Here is a 12,696-nt window from a genome sequence, read left to right on the forward strand (position 1 = left end):
ATTTTTTTTTTAACTGGTCTCCTCCCCTTCATCTACACTGATTGAAGTGGATTTAACAAGAGACATCAATAAGGGATCATAGCTTTCAACTGGACTCACCTGGTCAGTCTGTCATGGAAAGAGCAGGTGATCCTAATGTTATATACATTCAGTTTACAACATTTACAATATTCACATTTCAACAAAGTGAATAATGAGCAGAGGAAGACAGAATATCTGTGTAAATAAAATTGTATTAGCTCGTCTCAAAATGTATTAACATAGCCAACAGTCTCATTGTGCCCTATAGTACAGAGTCACTTTGTGTATTTACACTTTACATTATGTTGAGTTGTTCTTTTATTGTCTCCACAAAATATAAAGTAGAAAAGCTGTGGGAAACCAACAAGCCAGGGTGTCTTTAAGTGGTACAGTTCAGGGACAGGAAGAGACAGTTCAGGGACAGGAAGGTAGAACTAAGGGACGGGAAGGTAGAGCTAAGGGACAGGAAGGTAGAGCTAAGGGACAGGAAGGTACAGTCAAAGGGTCATCTCATCCATATAACTAGAAAGTAGATTCATATTTAGAATCCCTAGAAATAGTCTAGGTATTCTATTTCTACGATTCCATCACAGTCATAAGGAAGAAGTGATACACAGTAGAAATACAACCAAAACTCTACTGATAAACAACTAAAACCATTGATCAACTGAAAAACAACATTCAACCAAAGAATCAACTCAAAAACAATCACAATCAACCCAATGATCAACAAAAACGTATTGCACAAGCCATCCGTAAAATAGATATATAATTAACCCTGGACAAAAAAAGAAAACAATTGTATAATTCATTATTTAAAATCCGTAATTTCATTGTGTGAAATTAGATTGGAAGAAATAGCAACTATGATGATCCTTACATGGTCTATTTTCTACTTCCCTCGTACCATATGCATACACACAGAGGCCTTTCTCACACACACACACACACACACACACACAAGCTAAAGAAAGGAAAGAAAAGTAGAAGGGCTAGATCTAGTCCACAGTGGTGCAGCAGTCTGCAGTCCTTCAGCAGCCGTTAAGTCCATCTCCATCCTTAAAGTACCAGCATCATCTTGATACCTGACCCTCATCGTAGCCAGGGCTGAAACAATAGGGAGAAGAACGATACAGGATTACATTAACTGCACAAACAGTAATATAAACTCAGCAAAAAAGAAACGTCCCTCTTTAAGGACCCTGTCTTTCAAAGATAATTCGTAAAAATCCAAATAACTTCACAGATCTTCATTGTAAAGGGTTTAAACACCGTTTCCCATGCTTGTTCACTGAACCATAAACAATTAATGAACATGCACCTGTGGAACGGTCGTTAAGACACTAACCGCTTACAGATGGTAGGCAATTAAAGGTCACGTCATGAAAACTTAGGACACTAAAGAGGCCTTTCTACTGACTCTGAAAAACACCAAAAGAAAAATGCCCAGGGTTCCTGCTCATCTGCGTGAACGTGCCTTAGGCATGCTGCAAGGAGGCATGAGGACTGCAGATGTGGCCAGGGAAATAAATTGCAATGTCCGTACTGTGAGACGCCTAAAACAGCGCTACAGAGAGACAGGACGGACAACTGATCGTCCTCACAGTGGCAGACCACGTGTAACAACACCTGCACAGGATCGGTATATCCGAACATCACACATGCAGGACAGGTACAGGATGGCAACAACTGCCTGAGTTACACCAGGAACGCACAATCCCTACATCATTGCTCAGACTGTCCGCAATAGGCTGAGAGAGGCTGGACTGAGGGCTTGTAGGCCTGTTGTAAGGCAGGTCCTCACCAGACATCACCGGCAACAATGTCACCTATGGGCACAAATCCATCGTCGCTGGACCAGACAGGACTGGCAAAAAGTGTTCTTCTCTGACGAGTCGCGGTTTTGTCTCACCAGGGGTGATGGTCGGATTCGCGTTTATCGTCGAAGGAATGAGCGTTAGAGGCCTGTACTCTGGAGCGGGATCGATTTAGAGGTGGAGGGTCCGTCATGGTCTAGGGTGATGTGTCACAGCATCATCGGACTGAGCCTGTTGTTATTGCAGGCAATCTCAATGCTGTGCGTTACAGGGAAGACATCCTCCTCCCTCATGTGGTACCCTTCCTGCAGGCTCATCCTGACATGACCCTCCAGCATGACAATGCCACCAGCCATACTGCTCGTTCTGTGTGTGATTTCCTGCAAGACAGGAATGTCAGTGTTCTGCCATGGCCAGCGAAGAGCTTGGATCTCAATCCCAGTGAGCATGTCTGCGACTTGTTGGATCGGAGGGTGAGGGCTAGGGCCATTCCCCCCAGAAATGTCCAGGAACTTGCAGGTGCCTTGGTGGAAGAGTGGGGGTAACATCTCACAGCAAAAACTGGCAAATCTGGTGCAGTCCATGAGGAGGAGATGCACTGCAGTACTTAATGCAGCTGGTAGCCACACCTGTTACTTTTGATTTTGACCCCCCCCCCCCTTTGTTCAGGGACACATTATTCAATTTGTTAGTCATATGTCTGTGGAACTTGTTCAGTTTGTCTCAGATTTGAATCTTGTTATGTTCATAAAAATATTTACACGTTAAGTTTGCTGAAAATAAACTCAGTTGACAGTGAGAGGACGTTTCTTTTTTTGCTGAGTTTACTACTTTGACTTGTAAATTGCTTAAAGAACAGAAGCACAAATATCAACCCCCATCTGACCTAAAACACTGTTTTGACTCAACTAAAGCCAGATCTAATATACTGTATGCTTGTACACGGTGCTTACCAATATGCCTCAATACTGTAAAAGACAAGAGGCAAGACATGTCTTCCCCCTCCACGTTCCCATTGCTGTAACTGATACTGTAGTCAGGACAAAGTGGTCTACATGGTTATTGTTTAAGATGCTGATGATCTGGAAGAGATTATCAATATACAGTGCATTTGGAAAGTATTCAGACCCCTTCCCTTTTCCACATTACAGCGTTATTCTAAAAGTGATGAAATACATTTTTTCCTCATCAATCTAGAAACAATACCCCATAATGACAAAAGCGAAAACAAGTTTAGATTTTTTTTTGCAAATGTAATAAAAACAAAAAAACAGATACCTTATGTAAGAATTCAGACCCTTTTCTATGAGACTCGAAATTGAGCTTAGGTGCATCCTGTTTCCATTGATTATCCTTGAGATGTTTCTACAACTGGATTGGAATCCACCTGTGGTAAATTCAACTGATTGGACATGATTTGGAAAGACACACACCTGTCCATAAGGCCCCACAGTTGACAGTACATGTCGGAGCAAAAACCAAGCCATAAGGCCGAAGGAATTGTCCGTAGAGCTCAGCGACAGGACTGTGTCGAGTCACAGATCTGGGGAAAGGTAGCAAAACATTTCTGCAGCATTGAAGGTCCCCAAGAACACAGCAGCATTCATCATTCTTAAATGGAAGAAGTTTGTAACCAGCAAGACTCTTCCTAGAGCTGGATGCCCGGCCAAACTGAGCAATCGAGGGAGAAGGGCCTTGGTCAGGCATGTGACCAAGAACCCAATGGGCACTCTGACAGAGCTCCAAAGTTCCTCTGTGGAGATGGGAGAACATTCCAGAAGGACAACCATCTCTGCAGCACTCCACCAATCAGGACATTGTGGTAGTGGCCAGACAGAAGCCACTCCTTAGTAAAAGGCACATGACAGCCTGCTTGGAGTTTGCCAAAATGCACCTAAAGACTCTCAGACCATAAGAAACAAGATTCTCTGGTCTGATGAAAACAAGATTGAACTCTTTGGCCTGAATGCCAAGCGTCACGTCAGGAGGAAACCTGGCACCATCCCTACAGTGAAGCATGGTGATGGCAGCATCATGCTGTGGGGATGATTTTCAGTGGCAGGGACTGGGAGCCTAGTCAGGATCGAGGGAAAGATTAACGGAGCAAAGTACAGAGAGATCCTTCATGAAAACCTGCTCCAGAGTGCTCAGGACTTCAGACTGGAGCGAAGGTTCACCTTCTAACAGGACAACGACCTTGAGCACACAGCCAAGACAATGCATGAGTGGTTTTGGGACAAGTCTCTGAATGTCCTTGAGTGGCCCAGCTAGGCCCAGACTTGAACCCAATCGAACATTTCTGGAGAGACCTGAAAATAGCTGTGCAGCAACACTCCCCATCCAACCTGACAGAGCTTGAGAGGATCTGCAGAGAAGAATGGGAGAAAATCCTCACATCCAGGTATGCTAAGCTTGTAGCGTCATACCGAAGAAGACTCGACGCTGTAATCGCTGCCAAAGGTGCTTCAATAAAGTACTGAGTACAGGGTCTGAAAACATATGTAAATTTGATATTTCAGTTTATTTTTATAAAATGTAAAAAAAAAAAAAATTCTACAAACCTGTTTTTGCTTTGTCATTATGGGGTATTGTGTGTAAATTGATGAGTAATGAAAACAATTTAAATACATTTTATAATAAGGCTGTAACAGAACAAAATGTGGAAAAAGTCAAGGGGTCTGAATACTTTCCGAATGCACTATAGGCCAAGGTAATGTCTGTAAGCAATTGCTGACAAAGCATGGACTGTGTGTGAGAGTGTCTGTGTGTGGTTGCATATGGCTCATCATTAGTAGCTTTACAACAAGGAAGAACAGATGCTTACAAATGCTTTTGTATCCTCTTCCTCCAGAACCTGCTGAGCTTGGTCTGGTGGGAACTTGAGCATGGAGGTTATGACTTTAGCCATCGTCTGTGGGAGGGAAGAGAAAACACAGAAATTACTTAGCCATCTGACAAAGAAAAGTAGGATACATTCAAATAGGCTGTTTTTTTTAACCTTTTTTTTTCAAGTGAAAAATCCTTAAACTTTAAAGTGGGGCTGTGGAGGTTAATGATACATGTTGGGAAACTGATAACAGTTTCATAACTGAATTTTTGGAGGCAGTGCTCTCAATGGCATGGTTTTACGTTCCCCAGGTTGTGTTGTTGTGGGTTTGTATGCGTATTTCAAGAAGTGGCTTCCTGGACTCCTAAAGCACCTGATTGGTCGGCCCCATCACTGATTGGAGCTATGACTCCCTCCCTCTCGTCAGGGGATACAGCCGTCTCTTCAATTACAAACTCCTTCTCCAGCTTGATATAAGCCAGTGTTTGTTAGTCAGAAGAGAGCTTCTTTTTAAGTCTTTTGTTGGTCAGTGAAGTTTTTGTTGATATTATTTTGTAGCCGCTCCTTCAGAGGTATGTGTATGACAATATGACTTTAATTTTTAACTTAAAGTATTGGTAAATTATTCTGTTTCATTAGATCTCAGGGGGGAAGGGGAACACACCTTGGGAGTGTTTAGGCAAGAGGCCTCCGGGCATACAGTGAGGGGAAAAAGTATTTGATCGCCTGCTGATTTTGTACGTTTGCCCACTGACAAAGAAATGATCAGTCTATAATTTTAATGGTAGGTTTATTTGAACAGTGAGAGACAAAATAACAACAAAAAAATCCAGAAAAACGCATGTCAAAAATGCTATAAATTGATTTGCATTTTAATGAGGGAAATATGTATTAAAAATATGTAAAAAAAAATAAAAAAATTATATATATATATATATATATATATATATATATATATATATATATATATCCTGAGCTTTCTTATCTCTCAGTGATATAGGACAAACACTTCAAAACCTTGTTTCTTATCAGTTCTTTTTTGGCTGTCTTTTTTTCCATTTATGAATGTGTTGTTTAATGTGTTTCTCTGAGCTGTAGTATTAAATACCAAAATCTATATTTTAACAAATCATTAATATAAATGTTTTTGAAACCGTAAGGGGTTCTATAATTCAAACTCAAATTGCTAAATGATCCATAGTATAATAATCTTAAAACAATTCCTTATGTCAGCTTAGGACCCACCCCACCCCAGCCTAATGGCTTAGACTTTTAAGAATGAATGCTAAAGGTGCATATTGATTAAATGACCTTAGTTTCCCGCCCCATCATGTACTCAAACAGGACCTTCCTCAGGTACTCAAACTCTGTGAGTTCTGAGAAGGACTCAGCACTGTAATGGCCAGGATCTGGAACACACAAAACAAAGGTCAGGTTAATGTAGGATAACATAACAGATAGATACTGACATTTGACAATGTGACTAATTCACATCTATGATGGAGAAGTATTGGATGCTCATTTCTCAACTTCAGAGCTCATTAATAACCTTTTCTATTCATATACTGTCCATACTGGGGAAATGGGAAACCTAGTCAATTGCACATCTGAATGAATTCAACCAATACACACACCATTATATAGACAAACACACACACCATTATATAGACAAACACACACACACACCATTATATAGACACACACACACACACACCCTTATATAGACACACACACACACACACCATTATATAGACACACACCATTATATAGATACACATGCCATTTTTTATTTATATACACACACACACACACACCATTCCAATACACACGTCATTATACACACACACACACCATTATAAATATATACACACACACACAATATTATATGTGTGTATATATATAAATAAGTAAAAATGGCATGTGTATCTATATAATGGTGTGTCTATGTAATGATGTGTGTGTCTATATAATGGTGTGTCTCTCATGGTGTGTCTGTGTTGAAGTTGAAGTCGGAGGTTTACATACACCTTAGCCAATTACATTTAAACTCAGTTTTTCACAATTCCTGACATTTAATCCTAGTAAAAATTCCCTGTCTTAGGTCAGTTAGGATCACCACTTTATTTTTTAGAATGTTAAATGTCAGAATAATAGTAGAGAGAATTATTTATTTCAGCTTGTATTTCTTTCATCACATTCCCAGTGGGTCAGAAGTTTACATACACTCAATTACTATTTGGTAGCACTGCATTTAAATTGTTCAACTTGGGTCAAACGTAGCCTTCCACAAGCTTCCCACAATAAGTTGGGTGAATTTTGGTCCATTCCTCCTGACAGAGCTGGTGTAACTGAGTCAGGTTTGTAGACCTCCTTGCTCGCATACGCTTTTTCAGTTCTGCCCACAAATTTTCTATAGGATTGAGGTCGGGGCTTTGCGATGGCCACTCCAATACCTTGACTTTGTTGTCCTTAAGCCATTTTGTCACAACTTTGGAAGTATGCTTGGGATCACTGTCCATTTGAAAGACCCATTTGCAACCAAGCTTTAACTTCCTGACTGATGTCTTGAGATGTTGCTTCCATATATCCACATAATTGTCCTTCCTCATGAGGCAATCTATTTTGTGAAGTTCACCAGTCCCTCCTGCAGCAAAGCACCCCCACAACATGATGCTGCCACCCCCGTGCTTCACGGTTGGGATGGTGTTCTTCGGCTTGCAAGCCTCCCCCCTTTTCCTCCAAACATAACGATGGTCAATATGGCCAAACAGTTCTATTTTTGTTTCATCAGACCAGAGGACATTTTTCCAAAAAGTACAATCTTTGTCCCCATGTGCAGTTGCAAACTGTAGTCTGGATTTTTTTTATGGCGGTTTTGTAGCGGTGGCTTCTTCCTTGCTGAGCGGCCTTTCAGGTTATGTCGATATAGGACTTGTTTTACTGTGGATATAGATACTTTTGTACCTGTTTCCTACAGCATCTTAAAAAGGTCCTTTGCTGTTGTTCTGGGATTGATTTGAACTTTTCGCACCAAATTACATTAATCTCTAGGAGACAGAACGCATCTCCTTCCTGAGTGGTATGACGGCTGCGTGGTCCCATGGTGTTTATACTTGCGTACTATTGTTTGTACAGATGAACGTGGTACCTTCAGGCGTTTGGAAATTGCTCCCAAGGATGAACCAGAGTTGTGGAGGTCTACAATTTTTTTCTGAGGTCTTGCTGATTTATTTTGATTTTCCCATGATGTCAAGCAAAGATGCACTGAGTTTGAAGGTAGGTCTTGAAATACATCCACAGGTACACCTCCAATTGACTCAAATTATGTCAATTAGCCTATCAGAAGCTTCTAAAGTCATGACATAATTTTCTGGAATTTTCCAAGCTGTTTTATGGCACAGTCAACTTAGTGTATGTAAACTTCTGACCCACTGGAATTGTGATACAGTGAATTATAAGTTAAGTAAACTGTCTGTAAATAATTGTTGGAAAAATTACTCGTGTCATGCACAAAGTAGATGTCCTAAACGACTTGCATAACTATAGATTGTTAACAATACATTTGTGGAGTGGTTGAAAAACAAGTTAATGACTTCAACCTAAGTGTATGTCAACTGTAGATACACGCACACACACAACAATTTACATTGCGATGTACAGGTAACTGTCAAAATAAAGGAAACACCAACATCAAGTGTCTTAATAGGGCCACTACGAGCCAGAACAGCTTCAATGCACCGTGGCAAAGATTCTACAAGTGTCTGGAACTCTATTGGAGGGATGCGACACCATTCTTCCAAGAGAAATTCCATAATGTGGTTGATGGTGGTGGTGAACGCTGTCCTCGCCGCCGCTCCAGAATCTCATAAGTGTTCAATTGGGTTGAGATCTGGTGACAGATGGCCATGGTATATGGTTTACATCATTTTCTTGCTCATCAAACCACTCAGTGACCACTCGTGCCCTGTGGATGGGGGCATTGACCTGACCAGCATTTTTATACATGAACCTAAGCATGATGGGATGTTAATTGCATAATTAACACAGGAACCAAACCTGTGTGTAAGCAACTGCTTTCAATATAAACTCAGCAAAAAAAGAAAACGGCCCTCTTTCAGGACCCTGACTTTCAAAGATAATAAAAAAAAATCTGAATAACTTCACAGTATCTTCATTGTAAAGGGTTTAAAACACAGTTTCCCATGCTTGTTCAATGAACCATAAACAATTCATGAACAGGCACTTGTGGAATGGTTGTTAAGACACTAACAGCTTACAGACAGTGGGCAGTTAAAGGTCACAGTTATGAAAACTTAGGACACTTAAGAGGCCTTTCTACTGACTCTGAAAAACACCAAAAGAAAGATGCCCATGGTCCCTGCTTATCTGCGTGAATGTGCCTTAGGCATGCTGCAAAGAGGCATGAGGACTGCAGATGTGGCCAGGGCAATAAATTGCAATGTCTGTACTGTGAAACGCCTAAGACAGCGCTACGGAGACAGGACGGACAGCTGATCGTCCTCGCAGTGGCAGACCACCTGTAACGACACCTGCACAGGATCCGAACATCACACCTGCGGGACAGGTACAAGATGGTAACAAGAACTGCCCGAGTTACACCAGGAACGCACAATCCCTCCATCAGTGCTCAGACTGTCCGCAATATGCTGAGAGAGGCTGGACTGAGGGCTTGTAGGCCTGTTGTAAGGCAGGTCTTCACCAGATGTCACCGACAACAACGTCGCTGGACCAGACAGGACTGGCAAAAAGTGCTCTTCACTGATGAGTCACGGTTTTGTCTCACCAAGGGTGATGGTCGGATTCGCGTTTATCATCGAAGGAATGAGCGTTACACTGAGGCCTGTACTCTGGAACGGAATCGATTTGGAGGTGGAGGGTCCGTCATGGTCTGGGGCGGTGTGTCACAGCATCATCGGACTGAGCTTGTTGTCATTGCAGGCAATCTCAATGCTGTGCATTACAGGGAAGACATCCTCCTCCCTCATGTGGTAACCTTCCTGCAGGCTCATCCTGACATGACCCTCCAGCATGACAATGCCACCATCCATAATGCTCGTTCTGTGCGTGATTTCCTGCAAGACAGGAATGTCAGTGTTCTGCCATGGCCAGCGAAGAGCCTGGATCTCAATCCCATTGTGCATGTTTGGGACCTGTTGGAACGGAGGGTGAGGGCTAGAGCCATTCGCAGGTGCCTTGGTGGAAGAGTGGGGTAACATCTCACAGCAAGAACTGGCAAATCTGGTGCAGTCCATTAGGAGGAGATGCACTGCAGTACTTAATGCAGCTGGTGCCCCCCCCCCCCCTTGTTCAGAGACACATTATTCCATTTCTGTTAGTCACACGTCTGTGGAACTTGTTCAGTTTATGTCGGTTGTTGAATCTTGTTACGTTCATACAAATATTTACACATGTTAAGTTTGCTGAAAATAAACGCAGTTGACAGTGAGAGGACGTTTCTTTTTTTGCTTACTTTACTTTGTATCCCTCATTCACTCAAGTGTTTCCTTTATGTTGGCAGTTACGTGTAGTTCTCAGTTCTAAACATGTATTCCATTCATCGGCTCTATGTAAACGCCACTTCTAAATTTGGCACGGAATCATCTAATGTTCCACCCTGATTCTGTCGGCAATACTGTTTAGCTGACATGACATTATGTTTCAATTAGCAACAGTTCTGAACATTGAAACCCTGACAGCAGTGAACAGGGGTAGATTCAAACCAAGTACAAAAACGACCAAAACTAGAAAGAATGGCACATGGCCCTACATTAGCACTTGTACACTGCAAGAAAATTCCAAAACAGGCCCATTCAGATGTATTGCTCCATCATCCCTGTACCTAGGGAGACATAACTCTGTCTCAAGTACCACGGTGTGAAATCCCAACCGGTCACACTTCAAAATAGCAATCATGTTAATACTTCCCCATCCTCTTCAAGGGAAACACTGTCAGGTGTGACGTGGGTGAAGGATTAACTCCACGTAGTCTATACCTTATTGCTTTTCTATTTCATTTAGGTCTGCTATTTTCTGACTTGTGAGTTTAATTCTTAGTTGTTTGTTTCTTGTTATGATTCTATGCGACTTGTTCTTATTTTGTATGTAACTTGTAGCTGTGGAAAGAAGTTCCTCTAGAAGGACAAGAAATGTAATCATCAAAACAAATCAAAGTCCATCCCATGGAGATGTTCAGGCCAGTGAAGGGGGTTGCAACTGAAAAACACCCTCCCATTTCTCTGGAATAGACATTTACATTTAAGTCATTTAACAGATGCTCTTATCCAGAGCGACTTGCATTAGTGCATTCATCAGATAGACGATGACACTGTAGGCCCCTGGCTGTGCCAGCAGAGAAAAGCAGCTTGATGTTGAAAGGAAAAGGGTTTGGGTTAGGAAAGCTGGGAAAATGAAGGGGTGATAAAGAGAAAGGGAAGAGGTGACGGTAGAGGCCAAACTAGTCTTTGATCATCAGGCGTGGAGAAATGGCCTGGCTAATAAATCCTTTCGGCTTTATGTCCTCCTGACCTCCAGGCCCCGGACCCCAGGAAGAGTAGCTTAGATGAACCCACAGTAGAGTAACACTCACACTGGGGCGTGAGGACCCACACTACACAACACAGCAGAAAGCACCTCTACCTGGAACCACTACTCATTGGCCTCTTGACCAGGAGCCAATACAGTGGTTTAAACACCATCTGTGCTGGCTTGGAAATGTTTTCACATTGTCCTTTGTAGCACAGTTCCAACCACTATGGTGGAGTACAGCTCAGCTCAGCAGTGTTATTAGAGGTCCACAGTGGTCAAGACAGCAGAAGCCACATTGAGATGTTAATATATACTGAGGCTGTCAACAGTGGTGTGAGTCAGATCACTGGGCCAGCAGGCTTCTCTTCAGCTAGAGTAGACAAGCTATGGAGTACAGCTGGGTGATATGGACCAAAGTCCATGTCACAATCAATTGACAGAATTATCACCATAACCATCAATTGAACGATACGTTGATAACAATGTGCACCAGTTACTTTTTATTGTGCTGCTGCTGCTAATGTTGTAGCTATCAATTGTCCCGTTAGCAATAGTCCATATTAGCAGACTTAAATGTTAAACTTCACATTCCTCTAGTAAAGGCAACTTATTGTTATAATCAATAAAATGTCCTCGACATATGGTCAGCTTGGTTGGTATCGATCGTTTTCAGTTTATCGTTCCAGCTCTAATATGAACTAGAGTGGAGTGTTTGAATTTTTGTTGTATTAATGCTATTTAATCTCTCCTCAGACTAATATTATTCTGTTTGTCCTGTGGGTACCATTGCCACTGTTCCACCCCTTGTGTTGCGCTGTCATGGTGTATTTGTAATAAATTTTTCATTTGTAAGAGTCAGCTTTTTAAACCAACATGGCTCAGTTTAAATTGTTTTTACATTGTAGTTAGGGTTCATAAGGGGGAAAGGTTAGGATGTGACCTGGCTGAGAGGGTTGTTCAGACGCCCAGAGGGTTGTTCAGACGCCCAGAGGGTTGTTCAGACGCCCAGAGGGTTGTTCAGACGCCCAGAGGGTTGTTCAGACACCGAGGCCAAAAAGAGTGGACTACTAAAGTCTTGGGTTGGAGAGTGTTAGAAAAAGAGTAGTGTAACTTCAGGCCAGGGGAAAGGCCAGGGGTGCAGTGTGCTGCGTTAGAGGTTTTCACATGGGAAACAAGACTGCAGCCTGGAAAAGACATTATGTCCTGGGATGAATTTTCACCCCTACCTCCTCACCCCCCTTTCCCATCCGACAGACGATTCTCTTTATTATGCCAGCAGGGAAAGTCCATAAGAGGCTAGAATTTAGTTTGACAGCCCTCCCCCTCTACCCTGTCCTCCATACAGAGAAGATATCATTCATAATAGGGTTGAGATTGATATGATTGAGACACTACTGTGGGGGCTTCATCTTAGTGATGTTGAACTATCACACTACTGTGGGGGCTTCATCTTAGTGATGTTGAACTAACAGCAGCAATGTCCTA

The 12,696-nt window shown here is 42.1% G+C and overlaps 1 protein-coding gene across 1 annotated transcript in view; it reads right to left on the reverse strand.

Moving 5' to 3' along the window:
- Positions 1-213: 213 nt before the first annotated feature.
- Positions 214-12,696, reverse strand: part of LOC106610982 (golgin subfamily A member 4) — a 49,268-nt gene continuing 36,785 nt past the window's right edge. Inside the window, exons 19-21 of the mRNA XM_045724821.2 lie at positions 5,977-6,074; positions 4,663-4,749; positions 214-1,128 (exon numbers count right to left, since the gene is read on the reverse strand). Of these exons, the coding sequence (XP_045580777.2) occupies positions 1,114-1,128; positions 4,663-4,749; positions 5,977-6,074 (200 nt within the window). The 3' untranslated portion in view covers positions 214-1,113. The remainder of the gene's footprint in view (positions 1,129-4,662; positions 4,750-5,976; positions 6,075-12,696) is intronic.

Source organism: Salmo salar, chromosome 01, assembly GCF_965601325.2.
Source record: "Salmo salar chromosome 01, fSalSal1, whole genome shotgun sequence".
Taxonomy (NCBI): domain Eukaryota; kingdom Metazoa; phylum Chordata; class Actinopteri; order Salmoniformes; family Salmonidae; genus Salmo; species Salmo salar.